The sequence below is a fragment of the Oncorhynchus keta genome, chromosome 20 (assembly GCF_023373465.1).
Source record: "Oncorhynchus keta strain PuntledgeMale-10-30-2019 chromosome 20, Oket_V2, whole genome shotgun sequence".
Classification (NCBI taxonomy): domain Eukaryota; kingdom Metazoa; phylum Chordata; class Actinopteri; order Salmoniformes; family Salmonidae; genus Oncorhynchus; species Oncorhynchus keta.
In genome coordinates this window covers 4,448,990-4,473,918 of record NC_068440.1, presented here as the reverse complement: position 1 = coordinate 4,473,918, position 24,929 = coordinate 4,448,990, and the positions used below count along the sequence as shown (strand labels likewise).

The 24,929-nt window shown below is 39.8% G+C and overlaps 1 protein-coding gene across 2 annotated transcripts in view; it reads right to left on the bottom strand.

Annotated features, from left to right (window-relative positions):
* LOC118399184 (probable ATP-dependent RNA helicase ddx6) overlaps positions 1-24,929 on the bottom strand; it is a 69,590-nt gene that overhangs the window by 6,503 nt on the left and 38,158 nt on the right. For both annotated transcript variants that reach the window (XM_035795051.2, XM_035795049.2), the window contains 2 exons: positions 14,627-14,743; positions 1,124-1,187 (listed from right to left, as the gene is read on the bottom strand). In XM_035795051.2, coding sequence (XP_035650944.1) covers positions 1,124-1,187; positions 14,627-14,743 — 181 coding nt within the window. The remainder of the gene's footprint in view (positions 1-1,123; positions 1,188-14,626; positions 14,744-24,929) is intronic.

Sequence of the window (24,929 nt, the reverse complement as noted above, 5' to 3'; positions counted from 1 at the left end):
ATGGTATATATTTAAATGTCGACTTTTACTAATTTTTAGCTTTTCATACTTTTCATATTGAAACCAAAAAGAAGAAAAATAAGGAGAAATAAACATGTTTACCGTGCAATGTCACACGCATCCCTATCAATGAAGACTAGGTTTGGCCAAATTGTATTGCAGATTTTCTCAAATTGAAGCTGGTTCTGGAAGTATTCTAAGGATGATTATCAAACATGATAAACATGATTAGTGCATTCCCCTCACAATTTTGGCCTTCAAATTTGTTTTCTAAACTAAATAAAGAGAATAGGTTGCTGCTGCTGTCTGGGAGGCAGGCTGGGGAGAGAAACAGGGTTGCTTGAGCCTACTGCCTGAGGTTCAGCCATGTCTATTTCTGTAGCCTACTAGAAACCAGATATTTTAATATTTATAATACTCAAAATTGAGCCGAATATGACTGTTACCAATTATCACTCGTTTTGAGAAATAGCGCTCACACACGAGATGCACATCTTGTCACTTAGCAATAGAAACTTTCTCCAATTGAAAAAGAATCCTTTTCAATATAATTATTATTTGCGCTTGAAAGAATTTACCATGTTAAATTTGACTGCACACTTGTATTTGTTCCAAGTTAACAATCCCGCAAATATGTGGGCTAAGAAAAGAGGAGATATTGCACATTTCAAGTCTTACGCAACTTTTTTTCCTTCAAAAACCACGGCCTCCGAGGACCGGACCAAAAGCATAATTGGAGTTGAGGTGGGGTTCAATCATAAAATAAGATATCACTGTGTGGTGTAGGTTTAAAGCCATAGAAAGCCAGTAGCTGCCTGCGCTTTACGTTTATAAATCATTTCCAATCAATCAAACTCATCAAGGTATAATATTGAAGGGGCACATAACCCGCAAGTTATGTGCCTGGGTACGACCATGAAACTAATGAATATGTGATTGCTTTTTCTCTAGGGCACTCAGAAACAAAGGTAGAGCAAAGTCTAATCTTTACAAAAATGATTTGGTGGACTTTTCTTTCGAGGCGCACTGGTGCTCCCAAATTAATATTCCAGGTCGCACATACAATATTTAGAAGCACATTCGAACCAAAATGGTTACACTTTAGAACCCTGTGGACACGTACCGGTGCAGACAAGATTTCTGCAGAGTCCATTTCTGAAGTCGTGGAACACACGATTTCTGTACTCCTGTGAGGATTAAAAGGACACTGCATGAGAGCACTGAACACACAACCTCAGAAAAGCATCTCTTCTCATGGCTCCCATACATTGACTAGCACAAACTCATATATTTTTTAATTAAAAAAAAATGTATTTCACCTTTATTTAACCAGGTAGGCTAGTTGAGAACAAGTTCTCATTTACAACTGCGACCTGGCCAAGATAAAGCATAGCAGTGTGAACAGACAGCAACACAGAGTTACACATGGAGTAAACAATAAACAAGTCAATAACACAGTAGGAAAAAAAAGGGAAAAAAGGAGTCTATATACATTGTGTGCAAAAGGCATGAGGAGGTAGGCGAAAAGTTACAATTTTAGCAGATTAACACTGGAGTGATAAATGATCAGATGGTCATGTGCAGGTAGAGATACTGGTGTGCAAAAGAGCAGAAAAGTAAATGATCAGTGAGATACACCTGCTGGAGCGCATGCTACGGGTGGGTGTTGCCATCTTGACCAGTGAACTGAGATAAGGCGGAGCTTTACCTAGCATGGACTTGTAGATGACCTGGAGCAAGTGGGTCTGGCGACGAATATGTAGCGAGGGCCAGCCAACGAGAGCATACAGGTCGCAGTAGTGGGTGGTATAAGGTGCTTTAGTAACAAAGCGGATGGCACTGTGATAAACTGCATCCAGTTTGCTGAGTAGAGTATTGGAAGCCAATTTGTAGATGACATCGCCGAAGTCGAGGATCGGTAGGTTAGTCAGTTTTACTAGGGTAAGTTTGGCGGCGTGAGTGAAGGAATAGAAAGCTGACTCTAGATTTGATTTTGGATTGGAGATGTTTGATATGAGCCTGGAAGGAGAGTTTACAGTCTAGCCAGACACCTACAGTGCCTCGCGAAAGTATTCGGCCCCCTTGAACTTTGCCACCTTTTGCCACATTTCAGGCTTCAAACATAAAGATATAAAACTGTATTTTTTTCGTGAAGAATCAACAACAAGTGGGACACAATCATGAAGTGGAACGACATTTATTGGATATTTCAAACTTTTTTAACAAATCAAAAACTGAGAAATTGGGCGTGCAAAATTATTCAGCCCCTTTACTTTCTGTGCAGCAAACTCTCTCCAGAAGTTCAGTGAGGATCTCTGAATGATCCAATGTTGACCTAAATGACTAATGATGATAAATGCAATCCACCTGTGTGTAATCAAGTCTCCGTATAAATGCACCTGCACTGTGATAGTCTCAGAGGTCCGTTAAAAGCGCAGAGAGCATCATGAAGAACAAGGAACACACCAAGCAGGTCCGAGATACTGTTGTGAAGAAGTGTAAAGCCGGATTTGGATACAAAAAGATTTCCCAAGCTTTAAACATCCCAAGGAGCACTGTGCAAGCGATAATATTGAAATCGAAGGAGTATCAGACCACTGCAAATCTACTAAGACCTGGCCGTCCCTCTAAACTTTCAGCTCATACAAGGAGAAGACTGATCAGAGATGCAGCCAAGAGGCCCATGATCACTCTGGATGAACTGCAGAGATCTACAGCTGAGGTGGGAGACCCTGTCCATAGGACAACAATCAGTCGTATATTGCACAAATCTGGCCTTTATGGAAGAGTGGCAAGAAGAAAGCTATTTCTTAAAGATATCCATAATTCGCAAAGTTCAAGGGGGCCGAATATTTCCCAAGGCACTGTAGATACTTATAGATGTCCACATATTCTAGGTCGGAACCATCCAGGGTGGTGATGCTAGTCGGGCGTGCGGGTGCAGGCAGCGAATGGTTGAAAAGCATGCATTTGGTTTTACTAGCGTTTAAGAACAGTTGGAGGCCACGGAAGGAGTGGTGTATGGCGTTGAAGCTCGTTTGGAGGTTAGATAGCACAGTGTCCAAGGAAGGGCCAGAAGTATACAGAATGGTGTCATCTGCGTAGAGGTGGATCAGGGAATCGCCGGCAACAAGAGCATCATCATTGATATATACAGAGAAAAGAGTTGGCCCGAGAATTGAACCCTGTGGCACCCCCATAGAGACTGCCAGAGAACCGGACAACATGCCCTCCGATTTGACACACTGAACTCTGTCTGCAAAGTAGTTGGTGAACCAGGCAAGGCAGTCATTAGAAAAACCGAGGCTACTGAGTCTGCCGATAAGAATATGGTGATTGAAAGAGTCGAAAGCCTTGGCCAGGTCGATGAAGACGGCTGCACAGTACTGTCTTTTATCGATGGCGGTTATGATATTGTTTAGTACCTTGAGCGTAGCTGAGGTGCACCCGTGACCGGCTCGGAAACCAGATTGCACAGCGGAGAAGGTACGGTGGGATTTGAGATGGTCAGTGATCTGTTTGTTGACTTGCCTTTGAAGACCTTAGATAGGCAGGGAAGGATGGATATAGGTCTGTAACAGTTTGGGTTCAGGGTGTCTCCCCCTTTGAAGAGGGGGATGACCGCGGCAGCTTTCCAGTTCTTGGGGATCTCAGACAATATGAAAGATAGGTTGAACAGGCTGGTAATAGGGGTTGCGACAATGGCGGCGGATAGTTTCAGAAATAGAGGGTCCAGATTGTCAAGCCCAGCTGATTTGTACGGGTCAAGGTTTTGCAGCTCTTTCAGAACATCTGCTATCTGGATTTGGGTAAAGGAGAAGCTGGGGAGGCTTGGGCGAGTAGCTGCGGGGGGCGTGGAGCTGTTGGCCGAGGTTGGAGTAGCCAGGAGGAATGCTTGTTGAAGTTTTCGATTATCATGGATTTATCGGTCTCAGTGCAGTAGGCAGCTGGGAGGAGGTGCTCTTGTTCTCCATGGACTTTACAGTGTCCCAGAACATTTTGGAGTTAGAGCTACAGGATGCAAATTTCTGCTTGAAAAAGCTGGCCTTTGCTTTCCTGACTGACTGCGTGTATTGGTTCCTGACTTCCCTGAACAGTTGCATATCACGGGGACTATTCAATGCTATTGCAGCCTGCCACAGAATGTTTTTGTGCTGGTCGAGGGCAGTCAGGTCTGGAGTGAACCAGGGGCTATATCTGTTCTTAGTTCTGCATTTTTTTGAACGGAACATGCTTATCTAAGATGGTGAGGAAGTTACTTTTGAAGAATGACCAGGCATCCTCAACTAGCGTGTATTATCCAGGCTAAAAACAGGGCTGGTATCTGTGCTGAAGGTAAAAGCCGCTAGCAGTGCCTAACAATGACTAAATAGCTTGTAGCTAATTAGCTAGTTAGCTTCTGGAGATTCTTGAATGTGTTCTAAAATTGAAAATAATAGCGATTCCGTATCACATTGGGTGAGGCAAGTTACCGGAAGGTATAATCAAATAAAAATCAAAAAGAGATTGAAAACAAATTGAAATATATATACAAAAAATACGAAAAATACAAAAGTACACGAGAGGACAAAACAAACACGTCTTCACTGCTACGCCATCTTCTTATAGGACAAATAACATGAATCTGAATCATCATTAAATCTGGTATGGTTTGTAGACCCACAAAATATGTTAATAATAATAATAATAATGGGTTGGAACCGGTCTTGGGAACAGAACCAAAAACGGGAAAATATTTTTTTCCAGGAACAGAATCAGAACCACAAACTAAAGTAATCTATACTGTTCCGGAACAGAACTGTTATTTTAAAACCAGGGGAACTGGTTAACAAAATTATTTTAAGTTGCGGTCATTTCTTCCCAGTCCAACAAAAAGCAAAGCACTTATGCAAAGCCCTCACTCTGTCACTCAGAAACTTATTCCAGTGTCTGCCTGACAGAAAATCTTAGCCAGTGTGTAGGCAATCCTCTGTAGGTACAATTCTGTGGGCCTAATTATGATAATTGTCATAACAACAAGATGCACAGTGCTTCAAGCTAAGCCTTCAGTCGCATCTCGCGCCTTACTCTAGTCTGTCCAATGCATGTAAATAGCTTGCCCGCTCCATAGCAAGCTGCTCTATCCGCACTGATTGGTGAAGTAATTAATGTCAAGCAACAATGCCTTCAGAAAGTATTCACATCCCTTGACTTTTTCCAAATGTTGTTGTGTTACAGCCTGAATTTAAAATGTATTAAATTGTGATTTTTTTTCATCGCTGGCCTACACACAATACCCCATAATATCAAAGTGGATTTTTTTTTATATTTACAAATTCATTAAAAATGAAAAGCTGAAATGTCTTGAGTCAATAAGTATTCAACCCCTTTGTTATGGCAAGCCTAAATAAGTTCAGGAGTAAACATCTGCTTAACAAGTCACATAATAAGTTGCATGGACTCACTGTGTGTGCAATAATAGTGTTTAACATCATTTTTGAATGACTACCTCATCTCTGTACCCCACACATACAATTATCTGTAAGGTCCGCAAGAGATTGGTGGCACCCTAATTTACATAAATATATCAAAACACATGGTTTGATACCATTCCATTTACCCCATTCCAGCCATTATTATGAGCCGTCCTCCCCTCAGCAGCCTCCACTGGTAAGGTCCCCCAGTCGAACAGTAAATGTCAAACACAGATTCAACCAAAGAGCGAGGCACCTATTGGTAGATACATTTTTTGTTGTTGTTTAAAGCAGACATGGAATATTCCTTTGAGCATGGTGAAGTTATTAATTACACTTTGGATGGTGTATCAATACATCCTGTTACTACAAAGATACAGGCGTCCTTCCTAACTCTTTTGCCGGAAAGGAAGGAAACCGCTCAGGGATTTCACCACAGGGCCAATGGTGACTTTAAAACAGTTTAATGGCTTTGATAGGAGAAAACTGAGAATGGATCAATGATATTGTAGTTACTCCACAATACTAATCTAATTGACAAGAGTAAAAGGGAAGCCTGTACAGAATATTCCAAAACATGCATCCTGTTTGCAACAAGGCACTAAAGTAATACTACAAAAAATGTGGCTTTTTTTTTACAAAGTGTTATGTTTGTGGAAAATCCAACGCAAACATTACTGAGTACCACTCTCCATATATTCAAGCATAGTGGTGGCTGGTTCATGTTATAGGTAAGCTTGTAATCATTAAGGACTGGGGAGTTTCTCAGGATAAAAAGGAAACGGAATGGAAACACAGACAAAATCCTAAAGGAAAAGCTGGCTCAGTCTGCTTTCCACCAGTCATTGGGAGATTAATTCAACTTTCAGCAGGGCAATAACCTAAAACACAAGGCCAAATTTACACTTGTGTTACTTACCAAGAAGACAGTGAATGTTCCTGTGGCCGAGTTACAGTTTTAACTTAAATCTGGTTGTCTAGCAATTGTTCAACAACCAATTTTATCATCATTTTCAATACATTAGCAGAAATAAAAAAACTTTAAAAAAAACTATTGTGTGTAGATGGTTTTAATCCATTATGAATTTAGGCTGTAACAACAAAATGTGGAATATGTCAAGGGTTTTAGTTTAATTTATTTGCACCAAAGAAAACAAGTGACAAAACAGATTTAATAAAAATATATATAACAAATAAAATGTGCAGGTGCGGTTGGAAGCCCAGTGGCTTATATGAAAAACACACCACAAAAAAGCAATATACAATATGTCATGACTCTCTCTTTGGTGAGAATCAAAGGTGCCAGATCAGCTAGCCAAACTCTCTTTCTCTCTTGGGGGAGTTGGCCCAGTTTTATGACTTAACTTCGTAAACTTTCTCTCTCTTGCACTGCAGTATGGAGAAGTTAAAAATCCCTTTGTTGTAACAGGGACAGACTTTGCCAAAACTTCAAACATCAAACAATGAACATTGGGACAGTATATTTCAATATCCAAATGTTGGGAATTATGACAAATGTAATATAGAAATTAATGTCTATTTTTTGATGTCATTAAAATGGTCAGAAAGACTGTATAACATGCTAACTGTAACTCTGAAAGTGTACACATCCTAGTGATCAGGTTTGCATCTAAAATAAATGATTAAGTATAAGAATACTTTTGAAAAGATATAAATGTGATTTTACCCTTTTCATATAAACCTGGGCCAAGTCGGTAACCACGCCCATGTGAGTACAGGCATTGTTTCAACATGACGGAACCGGCTTTCTGACCAGAGTGCTTAAAAGGACTCGCTGAAAAATTAACATTTTAGACCAAAATGGTCTCAATGGTTTAAAACTATAAGACCAGAAAATGGTAAGACCCTCTGAAACTTTCAACGAGTGAAGGTGAAGGAAGACTAGACTACACATTCACAGCCTGCAGCTGTATATGTAAAATATCCTAGGAAACTCGACCAAAGACGGGAGGCAAAGAACAGTTTCTCTCACCATCATGAGGTATCTATTCTAACAAACTTAGGGAAATACAGATCCCTCTCAACACTGTGTGGGACCTCTGATGTATCCAATCTAACAAACACTCCAGAACAAAAGAAGCCTAAAACTAAGAAGGACATTGTGACCTCCGGGGGACAACCAGAGTGTTAAATCAACACTTCCCATAGACGGATCGAATTCAACAGAGAGATGACAAAGACATCCACGCGTAAATATATACATCGCAATTATTTTATAATGAGTATTCATATTCCCATGAGCATAGCTTCCACATATCTTTGTCTCTCCTGCTCTTTTTCTTTCCCCACCCCCTTTCCATTGTGTAACAAGCTGTCATATTGTGTTAGTCCACTAGGGACTTTTCATATGCATTAGGTTAGTAATCGATAACCTATACCATGTGTGCTTAATGTGTTTTCTGTGTAATTATTTAGTTAGTATTTATTTATCTTATTTTAAAAATTTTATTAGGATCCCCATTAGCTGTTACAAAAGCGGCAGCTACTCTTCCTGGAGTCCACGCAAAACATGAAACATAATACAGAATAACATAATACAGAACATCAATAGACAAGAACAGCTCAAGGACAGAACTACATACATGTTTTAAAAGGCACACGTAGCCTACATATCAATGCATACGCACAAACTATCTAGGTGTTGTGCCGCATGTTGCTTTATCTGTTTTTTGAAACCAGGTTTGCTGTTTATTTTAGCAATATGAGATGGAAGGAAGATCCTGACAAAATATCCCGTTTACTACGGGAACGTTATTTTTCCAAAAATGAAAATACTGCCCCCTAGTCACAAAAGGTTAACGACTCCAACCTAAGTGTATGTAAACGTCCGACTTCAACTGTATATTAGCCCTCAAGATTACAATTAAGAGCATCTTTGCAACCATTGAATCTATATGTTTTGACAATAACAGCTTACAATCTAAGGTAACGCCAAGTAATTTAGTCTCCTCAACATGTTCAACAGCCACACCATTCATTACCAGATAAAGCTGAGGTCTAGCACTTAAGGAATGATTTGTACCAAATACAATGCTCTTAGTTCTAGAGATGTTCAGGACCAGTTTATTACTGGCCACCCATTCCAAAACAGACTGCACATCTTTGTTAAGGGTTTCAGTGACTTCATTAGCCGCGGTTGCTGATGTGTATATAGTTGAATCCTCAGAATACACGGACACACATGCTTTGCTTAATGCCAGTGGCAGGTCATTGATAAAAATAGAAACGAGTAGAGGGCCTAGAGAGCTGCCCTGTGGTACACCACACTTTACATGTTTGACATGAGAAAAGCTTCCATTAAATAAATAATTAAGCCAATTTGTGTGTCACTGATTCATCACTTAGGCTAAGGTTCTTGTGGATTAAGATATTTGCGAAGTTCAGAATGAGACTGATATGAGGAAATGTTTGATTGATAACTGGTATATCGATATATTCTTGAGTTAATTCGGGAAACTGTAACTCATTAAATAAACTTTTCCCATGATGCCCCAAATTACTAATGAATTAGTTGCATGATTAATTTAATTGAGTAATAATTAAACGTAGGAGGTAATTAAGTACCAAAAAAAGAATTAAAAAAAGATAAAACCTACTATTCATAAATTAATTGATCAGTAATCACAAGAAAAACATTTGTTTTGTTTAAATGTGTGTGTGCATGTGTGTGTGAGAGATAGGCTATACGGAGGATATTACTGAGCAGTTCGTTTCATCAGGCTGACCCCCAGTCTGTCCGTAGAGCTACGAGACAGGACTGTGTCGAGGCACAGATCTTGGGAAGAATACCAAAATATTTATTCGGGCATTGAAGGTCCCCAAGAACACAGTGACCTCCATTATTCTTAAATGGAAGAAGTTTGAAACCACTAATACCCTTCCTAGAACTGGCTACCTGGCCAAACTGAGCAATCGGGGGAGAAAGCCCTTGCTCAGTGAGGTGACCAAGAACCCCATGGCCAATCTGATAGCGCTACAGAGTACCTCTGTGGAGATGGGAACCTTCCAGAAGGACAACCATGTTTGCAGCACTCCACCAATCAGGCCAGACAGAAGCATCACGTCTGGAAGAAACCTGGCACCATCCCTACGGTGAAGCATGGTGGTGACAGCACCATGCTGTGGGGATGTTTTTCAGCGGCAGGGACTGGTAGACTAGTCAGGTTCGAGGGAAAGATGAACGGAGCAAAGTACAGAGAGATCCTTGATGAAAACCTGCTCCAGAGCAAGCGCTCAGGACCTCAGACTAGGGCGAAGGTTCACCTTCCAACAGAACAATGACCCCAAGCACACAGCCAAGTCAACGCAGCAGTGGCTCCGGGACAAGTCTCTAAATGCCCTTGAGTGGCCCAGCCAGAGCCGGACTTGAACCCGATCTAACATCTGTGGAGAAACCTGAAAATAGCTGTGCACCGACACTCCCCATCCAACCTGACAAGAGTTTGAGGGGGTTTGCAGAGAAGAATGGGAGGAACTCCCCAAATACAGGTGTGCCAAACTTGTAGCGTCATACCCAAGAAGAGGCTGTCAACGCTGCCAAAGGTGCTTCAACAAAGTACTGAGTAAACGGTCTGAAAACTTATGTAAATGCTATATTTCATTTTTATTATTTTTTTTGCAAACATTTCTAAAACCTGTTTTTGATTTGTCATTATGAGGTATTGTGTGTGGATTGATGGGGGGAAAAAAACATGTAATCAATTTTAGAATAAGGCAGTAACATAACAAAATGTGCAAAAAGTCAAGGGGTCTGAATACTTTCCGGATACACTGTAGATTGGGGATAACAAAAGTCCAATTATCGAACGCTGTGGCATGTCACAGAATATCTTGGCCCTGGTAGATGCACAGCCGTTTGCATAAACAAATGGTTCTCTATCATAAACATAATTTTATAACCAATTATATGTATAATCACAAAAACCATAGTATTGCAATCTAGAAAGTAATATTTCATGATCAACCTTGTCAAACACTTTGGATACATCTAAAAAGATGCCAAGAGAGTATTCATTGTTGTTTAGGGCAGTAAATATTTTCTCCCCAAGTTGCAAAAGAGCCATATCTGTCATAAGGTGTATGCACCAATTTGTAAGTCGCTCTGGATAAGAGCGTCTGCTAAATGACTTAAATGTAAATGTAAATGAGTAGTTTTTACCAAAACCATTTTGTAGCTCATATAGAATACAGTGTTGATTTAAATGTTTCAATATTCTCATAGACACATTTTACAAGGAATCTGTAAAAAACATGGTAGTACAGATATTGGCCAATCATTTGTAAAATATCAAATATTGTCACGGCCGTTGAATGAAGAAGACCAAGGTGCAGCGTTGTGAGCGTACATATTATTTTTATTAGAAAAGACGCTGAACAAAACAATAAACACTACAAAACAAACCGTGAAGCTAAAGGCTATCTGCCCTATACAAAGTCAACCTCCCACAAAATATGATCAATAAGGGTGGCAGACGAACTGGTCAGTCTGCAGTCTTATAGATGAGGGGATACAGATTAACTGGTCAGTCTGTGGTCTTATAGATGAGGGGATACAGATGTACTGGACAGTCTGTGGTCTTATGGATGAGGGGACATAGATAGATGGAGTATAAAGTATTCAACAAGTCAGATGAACTGGTCAGTCTGTGGTCTTATAGATGAGCGGATACAGATGAACTGGTCAGTCTGTGGTCTTATAGATGAGGGGATACAGATGTACTGGTCAGTCTGTGGTCGTATAGATGAGGGGATACAGATAGATGGAGTATAAAGTATTCAACAAGTCAGATGAACTGGTCAGTCTGCGGTCTTATAGATGAGGGGATACAGATGAACTGGTCAGTCTGTGGTCTTATAGATGAGGGGATACAGATGAACTGGTCAGTCTGTGGTCCTATAGATGAGGAGATACAGATGAACTGGTCAGTCTGGGGTCTTATAGATGAGGGGATACAGATGAACTGGTCAGTCTGTGGTCCTATAGATGAGGAGATACAGATGAACTGGTCAGTCTGTGGTCTTATAGATGAGGGGATACAGATGAACTGGTCAGTCTGGGGTCTTATAGATGAGAAGATACAGATAGATGGAGTATAAAGTATTCAACAAGTCAGATGAACTGGTCAGTCTGTGGTCCTATAGATGAGGAGATACAGATGAACCGGTCAGTCTGTGGTCTTATAGATGAGGAGATACAGATGAACTGGTCAGTCTGTGGTCTTATAGATGAGGGGATACAGATAGATGGAGTATAAAGTATTCAACAAGTCAGATGAACTGGTCAGTCTGTGGTCTTATAGATGAGGGGATACAGATGTACTGGTCAGTCTGTGGTCGTATAGATGAGAGGACACAGATAGATGGAGTATAAAGTATTCAACAAGTCAGATGAACTGGTCAGTCTGTGGTCTTATAGATGAGGGGATACAGATGAACTGGTCAGTCTGGGGTCTTATAGATGAGCGGATACAGATGAACTGGTCAGTCTGGGGTCTTATAGATGAGGGGATACAGATGAACTGGTCAGTCTGTGGTCTTATAGATGAGGAGATACAGATGGACTGGTCAGTCTGTGGTCTTATAGATGAGGGGATACAGATGAACTGGTCAGTCTGGGGTCTTATAGATGAGAAGATACAGATAGATGGAGTATAAAGTATTCAACAAGTCAGGTGAACTGGTCAGTCTGTGGTCCTATAGATGAGGAGATACAGATGAACTGGTCAGTCTGTGGTCTTATAGATGAGGGGATACAAATGAACTGGTCAGTCTGTGGTCTTATAGATGAGGAGATACAGATAGATGGAGTTTAAAGTATTCAACAAGTCAGGTGTCAGACTGTGGTCTTATAGATGAGGGGACACAGATGAACTGGTCAGTCTGTGGTCTTATAGATGAGGGGATACAAATGAACTGGTCAGTCTGTGGTCTTATAGATGAGCGGATACAGATGAACTGGTTAGTCTGGGGTCTTATAGATGAGGGGGATACAGATGAACTGGTCAGTCTGTGGTCTTATAGATGAGGAGATACAGATGGACTGGTCAGTCTGTGGTCTTATAGATGAGGAGATACAGATGAACTGGTCAGTCTGGGGTCTTATAGATGAGAAGATACAGATAGATGGAGTATAAAGTATTCAACAAGTCAGGTGAACTGGTCAGTCTGTGGTCCTATAGATGAGGAGATACAGATGAACTGGTCAGTCTGTGGTCTTATAGATGAGGGGATACAAATGAACTGGTCAGTCTGTGGTCTTATAGATGAGGAGATACAGATAGATGGAGTTTAAAGTATTCAACAAGTCAGGTGTCAGACTGTGGTCTTATAGATGAGGGGACACAGATGAACTGGTCAGTCTGTGGTCTTATAGATGAGGGGATACAGATGAACTGGTCAGTCTGTGGTCTTATAGATGAGCGGATACAGATTAACTGGTTAGTCTGGGGTCTTATAGATGAGGGGATACAGATGAACTGGTCAGTCTGGGGTCTTATAGATGAGGGGGATACAGATGAACTGGTCAGTCTGTGGTCTTATAGATGAGGGGACAAAGATAGATCGGAGTATAAAGTATTTAACAATTCAGGTGTCAGTTAGTGGTCTTTTAGATCCAGTATAAAGTATTCAACAAGTCAGGTGTCAGTGAGTGGTCTTATAGATCCAGTATAAAGTATTCAACAAGTCAGGTGTCAGTGAGTGGTCTTATAGATCCAGTATAAAGTATTCAACAAGTCAGGTGTCAGTGAGTGGTCTTATAGATCCAGTATAAAGTATTCAACAAGTCAGGTGTCAGTGAGTGGTCTTATAGATCCAGTATAAAGTATTCAACAAGTCAGGTGTCAGTGAGTGGTCTTATAGATCCAGTATAAAGTATTCAACAAGTCAGGTGTCAGTGAGTGGTCTTATAGATCCAGTATAAAGTATTCAACAAGTCAGGTGTCAGTGAGTGGTCTTATAGATCCAGTTTAAAGTATTCAACAAGTCAGGTGTCAGTGAGTGGTCTTATAGATCCAGTATAAAGTATTCAACAAGTCAGGTGTCAGTGAGTGGTCTTATAGATCCAGTTTAAAGTATTCCACAAGTCAGGTGTCAGTGAGTGGTCTTATAGATCCAGTATAAATATTCAACAAGTCAGGTGTCAGTTAGTGGTCTTATAGATCCAGTTTAAAGTATTCAACAAGTCAGGTGTCAGTGAGTGGTCTTATAGATCCAGTATAAAGTATTCAACAAGTCAGGTGTCAGTGAGTGGTTCTCTTCAATAAGTTTATGTTGTAATCATCCAATAGAAAACAAATTGTATCTTCATTATTAATCAAATCCAAGGTTGATGCAAGGACAAATGAAACAAACGAAACTCCCAATATTGGAATCGGGTAGATGGATGCAATACCACTTTACCACTCAAAAATGACGTGGGCGGTGTAAGAATATTCTGAAGATAAATACACAATGGAAAGGACGAGAGGACTAAAGGTTAGGAGGACTAAAGGTCAAGAGAGTACTAACGATCAACAGGGAATTATCAATGGAATTAGTTGGTTTTCAGTTCAACATCTGTTTAGAATCTGTGTAGGAATGTCAATCCTGGACTCATAGCTACATGTGCCACGTTTTCATTGGTCTGAATCGGCTGTACTGGAGCAGGATACTTGTTATTTGGCTATTGGCGATATTTTATGGAAAATAATTATAATTGGTCAACCAAAGGCTAGGGCTGGGGGTTGTAAATTACACCCTGTCGGTTTGTTCTGTGGAGAGAATCCCTGAGGACAGGGAAGAAATTACCATCTACCACCTACTTCCAAGCATGATTTGTCCTCTTTGAATAAGCATATTTTCCTCCCCCTGATTTGCTTTGGGGTCTGTGATATTGAGGAATAACATTAACTGCTAACAGTGAGAATAAATATGTGTGTGTGGGTGGGTGTGTATGTGAATACTTTCTGATGGCACAGTAAATGTAATTTTAAAAAAAATACAAATATTTCAGAGGTTTTTGTACGAAACTGTTCAGAACTTTATTTTTCTGGTTAGAACAGTGGAACGAAAAAAAAAATTGGGTTCCAACCCGATAATAATGTTTAACCTCTTTTCAGAAAGATGCAGATTTTTCTCTTGTTGAACAATAAGCGTGAATCTAAATGGCTCACCTGCATCATCTTGGCGTGGATGTAGAAGCAGGAGTAGCCCAGCTGGGTGATCTTCTTGGCCAGCAGCTCAACTCTTTGGGTGGAGTTACAGAAGATAATGGACTGATTGATCTGCAGCTGTGGAAAACAAACCACAAGAGAAAGGAAATGTTAAAACTAACAAACAATAACAAACACTTTATACAACGTTTTTCATGAGAATCTCAAAACAACAATATCGAGTTCTGGCAGGTTTTAGGCGATGGTTTAACATGAATGTAACCATTTCTGAAGTGGGATTGAAAGATCAGAGTGGCTGTCCATAAGGCTAGGGGAAGCTAAGCTTTACCTAATGTAAACTGAATTAAAATCGGCAAAATGATATAGCCTAATTAGCAGGGATGCACGGTATCGGTGAACATATCGGAATCGGCCAACATCGTTATCGGCCCGATGTCTAGTTTAATGCCGATTTGCAAAACCGATGTCAAAGCTGCATACCTATAAAACGTAGGTGACATAATGACGGCACGTAAAATTCTGCGCAACACGTGCAACACAGTATTCCTAACTTAGCCCACAATGTCTTCTGTCTGGATCAAGCAGTCAACAAGGCGAGCAGTCATTTGATGGAGTAAGAAAATTTCAGAGAGACAAATGAATGGCAAAATCCATTAAAGCCAAGATAATGGAATTCATTGCCCTTGACAATCAACCATCTCTGTCGTGGGTGATGTTGGCTTTCGCCGACTGGTCAAGCACCAGTACACACTACTAAGTGCGCTATTTTTCAGATGGTACCCTACCGGAGTTACACAGTAATAGCGTCACTGCTATTAGCTTCACGACATGCATACTATGGAATTCCGTTTGGGTCTTTGCATGTCAAAAAAGATACAGTAGCACTGTCAAAGCTGTACAAAAAAGTCTGCAAACAAACAAACATCGGCCACAAACAAAGTGTTTTCAATACCGCGTTGGTAATAAAGCATAATTTGTTTGACCGCAACTTCCGGGGTAGCTAGCTTTAGCTTGGTACCTAGCTAGCACCAATACAACCAGCCTCAAACAATGACCAGTAGAAACTGCAGTAGTTTTCATTATTCTTAGCAATGATTTAGGAATCCTTGTGAGTAAGTATTAGCTAGGTAGCCACTTGTTGTTCGCCTATTGAAATTGAACTTCAGTTCATGAAAATAAATAGCTTGCCAGCTACTAAACCCTGTTGTCCAAAGCTAACACAATAAGCGGCCAGCTAGCTTCATCTGGCTAGTGAGTCTCGACCGGACCAGCTTATGTGTTGTGAAGCCACAATAAGGATTAGGCATAATATAGCTTGGTGTCATCATCTAAAATAACCCTAATTTATAAGACAGTTCTTATTTGAAATCCTGGTTGAGAATGAAACGACTGGACAAATGAACAACGTAACAGCACAGCAAGTAAGTGAAAGAAATAGGTTTTGATTATGTTTTACTGGTAATGGGGACATACGTAAATGCCAACAAATAATTTTTTGGGTCAGTGCGATGTGTGTGTAACCTTTATTTAACTAGGCAAGTCAGTTGAGAACAAATTCTTATTCACAATGGCGGCCTACCCTGGCCAAACCCGGACAATACTGTGCCAATTGTGCGCCGCCCTATGGGACTCCCAATTGCAGCCGGATGTGATACAGCCTGGATTCAAAACAGGGACTGTAGTGACGCCTCTTGCATTGAGATGCAGGGCCTTAGACCTCTGCGTCCATGTGTGTGTGTTAACTATTTAACTGTACTAGAATGCTTAAAAGGCCGCCAAAATGATACATATCGGTATCGTTTTTTTGAGGGGGCAAGGAAAATACTGGATATCGGTACAGGCCAAAAATGTAATATCGGTGCATCACTACTAATTAGCCTACTCGTGTCTATACAGAAATACAACTTTTCCTGCATTAAATGTGGTGTGCATGCTAGTTTGTGATGGATCGATTGATAGGATATTATAGCCTGTACACTTGAAAGTTCAATCGGTGTCTATAACTCACTGTTGGGGAGTTATTTTATGCAAATGTTTACTGTTACAATTTATAAAATAAAATAAAATTAGAAGTTAGGATAGCCTGAACATGTGAATGTTGGTTTGGTGTCTCTACAGTGGTTCTTCAATTAAAGGTTTAGAGCTTATACCCCAACCTTTTGTGGTAGATGGTGGCAGATTATGATAAATTGTATCATTCTGTCATTGCACCACACTATCACAAGGCAGAGTTAGAACGCTAATCTATAGGTAATCTAAACTGTGGCACAAATGGACAATCTTTGTCACGTCGTGTATGTAGGTGGCAGGGAAGTCAAGCGCAGTAGAATTAAACTTGGTATAATTTGAGTATTTTAATAACTTTAAACATAAACTACAAAACCAAAGTCCATAATAAAATAAATGTGGGTACAAGAACCCGTCGCACACCAATCCATAAAACATGAACATAACAATAAACAATCTCTGACATGGACATGAGGGGAAACAGAGGGTTAAATACACAACAAATGAATGGGATTGGAACCAGGTGTGTAGGAAGACAAGACAAAACCAATGGAAAATGAAACATAGATCAATGATGGCTAGAAGACTGGTGACGTCGACCACCGAGCCCCGCCCGAACAAGGAGAGGCATCGACTTCGGTAGAAGTCGTGACAATCTTCTTGTAAAGTAATGGAGGTGTAAATGTTTCAGTCCGAGAGTCTCTCTTCTCTGGCACTGGAGTCCTGAATCAGGCAACAACAAAAACATTTGCTGCCGGGGAGAGAACTTGGGTAAATACAATGGCACAGATACACTTGACATGTGGACCGACAATTTTCTAAAAATAGGCACGGTGGGTTTCTCTCCCTCTAAAAACAGAAATCAATCATTCTAAATAACAAATTGGCTTTATTTACCAAGGTGAAAGAGTGATAGCCCCTCTATATCTAGTGAGTTTCTGAAACACGGAGTCCTTCTTCGCTGATGTGAAGAAGAAACTGAATGAAAGAGAGACCAGAGAGGGGAAAAAGGTTACCCATATTTTCAAGACCTGATCTACTTCATTTATTGATGTACTAGTTTATTTAGGCAATTTAAAATATACATTTAGGCTTGGCCTATTTAGTCAGCTATTTTGCAACATAAAGCTGAGTGACTCACTCATTCATGGCTTTGGATCAAAATAAGTACCAACATTCAATGGGGCGGCAGGGTAGCCCAGTGCTAGTGTTGGACTAGTAACCGGAAGGTTGCAAGTTCAAACCCCCGAGCTGACAAAGTACAAATCTGTCGTTCTGCCCCTGAACAGGCAGTTAACCCACTGTTCCTAGGCCGTCATTGAAAATAAGAATTTGTTCCTGAAGGAGGATGAGGATACAGATAAAGACCCAGACAAAACAGAGTTACTGAAGGAGGATACATATATAGAACCAGACATAGCAGAGTTACTGAAGGAGGATGAGGATACAGAAATAGACCCAGACATAACAGATTTACTGAAAGAGGATGAGGATGCCATTATATTATCAGTAACTCTTATGTCTGGGTCTACATCTGTATCCCCATCCTCCTTCAGTAACTCTGTTATGTCTGGTTCTATATCTGTATCCTCCTTCAGTATCTCTGTTATGTCTGGCTCTATATCTGTATCCTCATCCTCCTTCAGTAACTCTGTTATGCCTGGCTCGATTATCTGTATCCTCATCCTCCTTCAGTAACTCTGTTATGTCTGGTTCTATATCTGTATCCTCCTTCAGTAACTCTGCTATGTCTGGTTCTATATCTATATCCTCCTTCAGTAACTCTGTTATGTCTGGGTCTATATCTGTATCCTCCTTCAGTAACTGTTATGTCTGTATCCTCATCCTCCTTCAGTAACTCTTATGTCTGTATCCTCATCCTCCTTCAGTAACTCTGTTATGTCTGGCTCTAAATCTGTATCCTCATCCTCCTTCAGTAACTCTGTTATGTCTGGTCAATAGCTGTATCCTCATCGTCCTTCAGTAACTCTGTTATGTGTGGGTCTATATCCTCCTCTTCCTTCAGTAACTCTGTTAAGTCAGGCTCTATATCTGTATCCTCCTTCAGTAACTCTGTGATGTCTGGTTCTATATCTGTATCCTCATCCTCCTTCAGTAACTCCGTTATGTCTGGGTCTATATCTGTATCCTCCTTCAGTAACTCTGCTATGTCTGGTTCTATATCTGTATCCTCCTTCAGTTACTCTGTTATGTCTGGTTCTATATCTGTATCCTCCTCCAGTAACTCTGTTATGTCTGGGTCTATATCCTCATCCTCCTTCAGTAACTGTGTTATGTCTGGGTCTATATCTGTATCCTCCTTCAGTAACTCTGTTATGTCTGGGTCTATATCTGTATCCTCCTTCAGTAACTCTGTTATGTCTGGGTCTATATCTGTATCCTCCTCCTTCAGTAACTCTGTTATGTCTGGGTCTATATCTGTATCCTCCTTCAGTAACTCTGTTATGTCTGGGTCTATATCTGTATCCTCCTTCAGTAACTGTTATGTCTGGGTCTATATCTGTATCTTCCTTCAGTATCTCTATTATGTCTGGGTCTATATCTGTACCCTCCTCATCCTTCAGTAACTCTGTTATGTCTGGCTCTATATCTGTATTCTCATCCGTATGTGTGGTTCTATATCAGTATCTCTGTAATGTCATGGGTCTATATCTGTATCCTCCTCCAGTAACTCTGTTATTCCTGGGTCTATAACTGTATCCTCCTTCAGTAACTGTTATGTCTGGTTCTATATCTGTATCCTTCACTATCATTAACTGAAGACTGATAAACATGATTCTCTGGGATTCTGATTAATCTGTATCAAGGAAAAATTCAGATTTCAAAGTTATAATATTTAAAATCTATTTTATGTCAATTTGTCTTATATCATTATTTACTTTTCCTCCTCATCCTTCAGTAATTCTGTTATACACAAACCCAGTCTGAGTCATCCATACATCAATTGTCTTAAATAATTTATTTATTACTGTATCAGAAATGCATAAACAAACAAACTTCAGAAATAACTCGGGCTAAACCGGCATGTCTGTTATCTAACAGTACATCTGTAATCAAGATCCTCTTCATTAGACAAAGGAAAAACCTCAAACAATTTCTAAAGACTGACATCCAGTGGAAGCGATAGGAAGTGCAAGAAGGTCCCTTAGTGATCTGGATCACCAATGAAAAGAGAGTGACCTCAAAAAACAAAACAAATCTCAATGGTTTGTCCTCGGGGTTTCACCTGCTAAATAAGTTCTGTTATACCCAGACATGATTCAAACAGTTTTAGAAACTTCAGAGTGTTTTCTATCCAAATCTAATAATATGCATATCTTATCTTCTGGGAATCAGCAGCAGGCAGTTGAATTTGGGCATGCATTTCATCCGGGCGTGAAAATACTGCCCCCTGTCACGAAGAAGTTAAAGGCACAGTCAACTTAGTGTATGTAAACTTCTGACCCACTGGAATTGTGATACAGTGAATAAGTGAAATAAATCTGTCTATAAACAATTGTTGGAAAAATGACTTGTGCCATGCACAAAGTGGATGTCCTAACCGACTTGCCAAAACTATAGTTTGTTAACAAGAAATTTATGGAGTGGTTGAAAAACGAGTGTATGTAAACTTCCGACTTCAACTGTATATGTATGTTATAGCTTTTCAACCACAGCTCTGAAATCACAATATGGCAATATAATAGAACAGACAGGGTTTTCTTTAGTGGAAGCTTCTCTAATGTCAAACCTGTAAAGTGTGGTGTATCGCAGGGCAGCTCTCTTGGCCCTCTACTGTTTTCAATTTTTACCAATGATCTGCCACTGGCATTAAACAAAGCATGTGTCCATGTATGCTGATGATTCAACCAAAAACATCAGCAACCACAGAAAATGAATTCACTGAAACCCTTAAAGGTTTGCAGTCTGTTTTGGAATGGGTGGCCAGTAGTAAACTGGTCCTGAACATCTCTAAAACTAACACCATTGTATTTGGAACAAATCATTCCCTAATTTGTAGAAAGAAAAAAAAAATAGGATATTGGGTCTAAAGAATTTTAGAAAACATATCCTTATTTTTTTTCCCACAAATATCTTTCTGTAATTAATCCTATACAATAGTTTAGGCACAATATATATCAAGTGTTGGTGCTTATGTTTGCGCACCTTGTGGGTTGATTTGCATCTGATATGCATATGCTAATGTGTATGCCCGGCAACGTTTGACATTCTCTAGCAGGTACTTACAGTGGGGCAATTTATTTAGTCAGCCACCAATTGTGCAAGTTCTCCCAATTAAAAAGATGAGAGAGGCCTGTAATTTTCATTCAACTACGACAGACAAAACGAGGGGGAAAAAATCCAGAAAACCACATTGTAGGATTTTTAATGAATTTATTTGCAAATCATGGTGGAAAATAAGAATTTGGTCAATAACAAAAGTTTATCTCAATACTTTGTTATATACCCTTTGTTGGCAATGACAGAGGTCAAACGTTTTCACACACTGTTGCTGGTATTTTGGCCCATTCCTCCATGCAGATCTCCTCTAGAGCAATGATATTTTGGGGCTGTTGCAGGGCAACACGGACTTTCAACTCCCTCCAAAGATTTTCTATGAGGTTGAGATCTGGAGACTGGCTAGGCCACTCCAGGACCTTGAAATGCTTCTTACGAAGCCACTCCTTCGTTGCCCGGGCGGTGTGTTTGGGATCATTGTCATGCTGAAAGACCCAGCCACATTTCATCTTCAATGCCCTTGCTGGTGGAAGGTTTTCACTCAAAATCTCACGATACATGGCCCCATTCATTCTTTCCTTTACACGGATCAGTCGTCCTGGTCCCTTTGCAGAAAAACAGCCCAAAAGAATGTTTCCACCCCCATGCTTCACAGTAGGTATGGTGTTCTTTGAACTCAGCATTCTTTGTCCTCCAAACATGACGAGTTGAGTTTTTACCAAAAAGTTATATTTTGGTTTCATCTGACCATATGACAATCTTCTTCTGGATCAAGAGGAGCCTCTTAACTTTTTGGATATAGGGGGCACTATTTTAATTTTTGGATGAAAAACGTTCCCGTTTTAAACAAGATATTTTGTCACGAAAAGATGCTCGACTATGCATATAATTGACAACTTTGGAAAGAAAACACTCCGAGGTCTCCAAAACTGCAAAGATATTGTCTGTGAGTGCCACAGAACTGATGTTACAGGAAAAAAAAACAATCAGGAAGTGCTGCATTTTTTAAAATCGCCTCATGCCAATGACTCCTTATATGGCTGTGAAGGAGCTAGGAGTCAGCTTACGCTTTCCACATTTTCCCCAAGGTGTCTGCAGCATTGTGACGTATTTGTAGGCATATCATTGGAAGATTGACCATAAGAGACTACATCTACCAGGTGGTCGCTTGGTGTCCTCCGTCGCAATTATTGCGTAATCTCAACTGCCACCACTGATAGATTATCGATTAGATATGTGAAACACCTTGAGGATTGATTCTAAACAACGTTTGCCATGTTTCTGTCGATGGAGCTAATTTGGAAAAAAGTTCAGCGTTGTGACTGAATTTTCCACTCTTTTTCTTAGCCAAATGTGATGAACAAAACAGAGCTATTTCATCTACACAAATAATCTTTTTGGGAAAAATGAACATTTGCTAACTAAGAGTATCGTCATTGAAAACATCCAAAGTTCTTCAAAGGTAAATTATTTTATTTGAATGCTTTTCTTGTTTTTGTGAAAATGTTGCCTGCTGAATGCTAGGCTTAATGCTATGCTATCAATACTCTTATACAAATGCTTGTGTAAGCTTTGGTTGAAAAGCATATTTTGAAAATCTGAGATGACAGTGTTGTTAACAAAAGGCTAAGCTTGTGTTTGAATATATTTATTTCATTTCATTTGCGATTTTCATGAATAGGAAACGTTGCGTTATGGTAATGAGCTTGAGGCTATGATTACGCTCCCGGATACAGGATTGCTCGACGCTAGAGGTTAAAGAAGAAGTTACAGGTCTGTGAGAGCCTGAAATCTTGCTTGTTTGTAGGTGACCAAATACTTATTTTCCACCACCATTTGCACATAAATTCATTAAAAATCCTACAATGTGATTTTCTGGATGTTTTTTTCTCACTTTGTCCATCATAGTTGAATTGTACCTACGATGAAAATTTCATGAAATGAAAAAGAATTTGCACAATTGGTGGCTGACTAAATACTTTTTTGCCCCACTGTATATACTGAAAGGCAGTTCTAGTGTTAAGGTAATAAAATAAAAACATACACAGTACCAGTCAAAAGTTTGAACATACACACACACACACACACACACACACACACACACACACACACACACACACACACACACACACACACAGTACTGGTCTGAAGTTTGCACACCTACTCATGCAAGGGTTTTTCTTGATTTTCACTATTTTATACATTGTAGAATAGTGAATACATCAAAACTATGAATTAACACAGAATTATGTAGAACCCCCCAAAAAAAAGTGTTAAATCAAAAAATATATATTTATTTGAGATTCTTCAAAGTAGCCACCCTTTGCCTTGACAGCTTTGTACACACTTGGCATTCTCTCAGCCAGCTTCATGAGGTAGTCACCTGGAATGCATTTCAATTAACAAGTGTTTGTGAGTTTAAGTTAATTTGTCAAATTTCTTTATTTTCTTAATGTGTTTGAGCTGATCAGTTGTGTGTGACAAGGTTGGGGAGGTATACAGAAAAGATCCCTTTTTGGTAAAAGACCAGGTCCATATTATGGCAAGAACAGCTTAAATAAGCAAAGAGAAATGACAGTCCATCATTACTTAAGACACGAAGGTCAGTCAATCGGAAAATTTTAAAAACTTTGAAAGTTTCTTCAAGTGCAGTCGCAAAAACCATCAAGCGCAATGATGAAACTGGCTCTCTCCACCATAAGGGTGACCCAGAGTTACCTCTGCTGCAAAGGATAAGTTAATTTATCTTTGCTTATTTGAGCGGTTCTTGCCATAATATGGATTTGGTCTTTTACCAAATAGGGCTACCCTCTGTATACCACCCCTACCGAACACATTAAGAAGGAAAGCAATTCCAAAAAATAACTTTCAACAAGGCTGTTAATTTAAATGCATTCCAGGTAACTACCTCATGAAGCTGGTTGAAAGCATGCCAAGAGTGTGAAAAGCTGTCGTCAATGCAAAACAATCTCAAATATATTTGGATTTGTTTATCACTTTGGTTACTACATGATTCCATTTGTTATTTCATAGTGATGTCTTCATTATTATTCCACAATGTAGAAAATTGTAAAAAAAAAAAAAAGAAAAACCCTTGAATGAGTAGGTGTACAAACTTTATACCAGTACTGTATGTATGTATGTATGTATGTATGTATGTATGTATGTATGTATATTTGTTTAAACAGTGATTTTGGCCAGCTTCATACATGAATAAACAGTCCCACCAAAAAAACTGAAGGAAGTTTGTTCTATAGTGTCTGTCCTATATCTGAAGAATATAATATCAGAAAACTATTACAATTTTGACATGTATTTAACCCCTTATTTCATAAATACAATGCAGTCGGAAAGAATTCAGACCTCTTGAACATTTCCCACATTGTTACCTTATTCTAAAACGGATCAAATAAAATACTCAAATCAATACACAATACCCCAATAATGACAAAGCGAAAACCAGTTGACATTTTTGATAATTTATACAAATTTAAATACCTTATTTACATAAGTATTCAGACCCTTTGCTAAGATACTCTAAATTGAACTCAGGTGCATACTGTTTCCAATTATCATCCTCGAAAAGTACACCTGTGGTATATTCAAATGATAGGACATGTGGAAAAGCACACACACCTGTCTATATACGGTCCCACAGTTGACAGTGCATGTCAGAGCAAAAAACAAGCCTTGCGGTTGAAGGAATTGGCCGAAGAGCTCCGAGAAGGGACTGTGTCGAGTCACAGATCTGGGGAAGGGTACAGAAACAATTCTGCAGCTTTCAAGGTCCCCAAGAACACAGTGGCCTCCATCATTCTTAAATGCAACAAGTTTCGAACCACCAAGAACCTTACTATAGCTGGCCGCCTGAGCAAATCGGGGGAGAAGGGCCATGGTCAGGGAGGTGGCCAAGAACCCGATGGTCACTGACAGAGCTCCAGAGTTCCTCTGTGGAGATGGGAAAACCTTCCAGAAGGACAATCTTCTCTGCAGCACTCCACCAATCAGGCCTTTATGGTAGAATGGCCAGAGGGAAGATACTCCTCAGTAAAAAGGC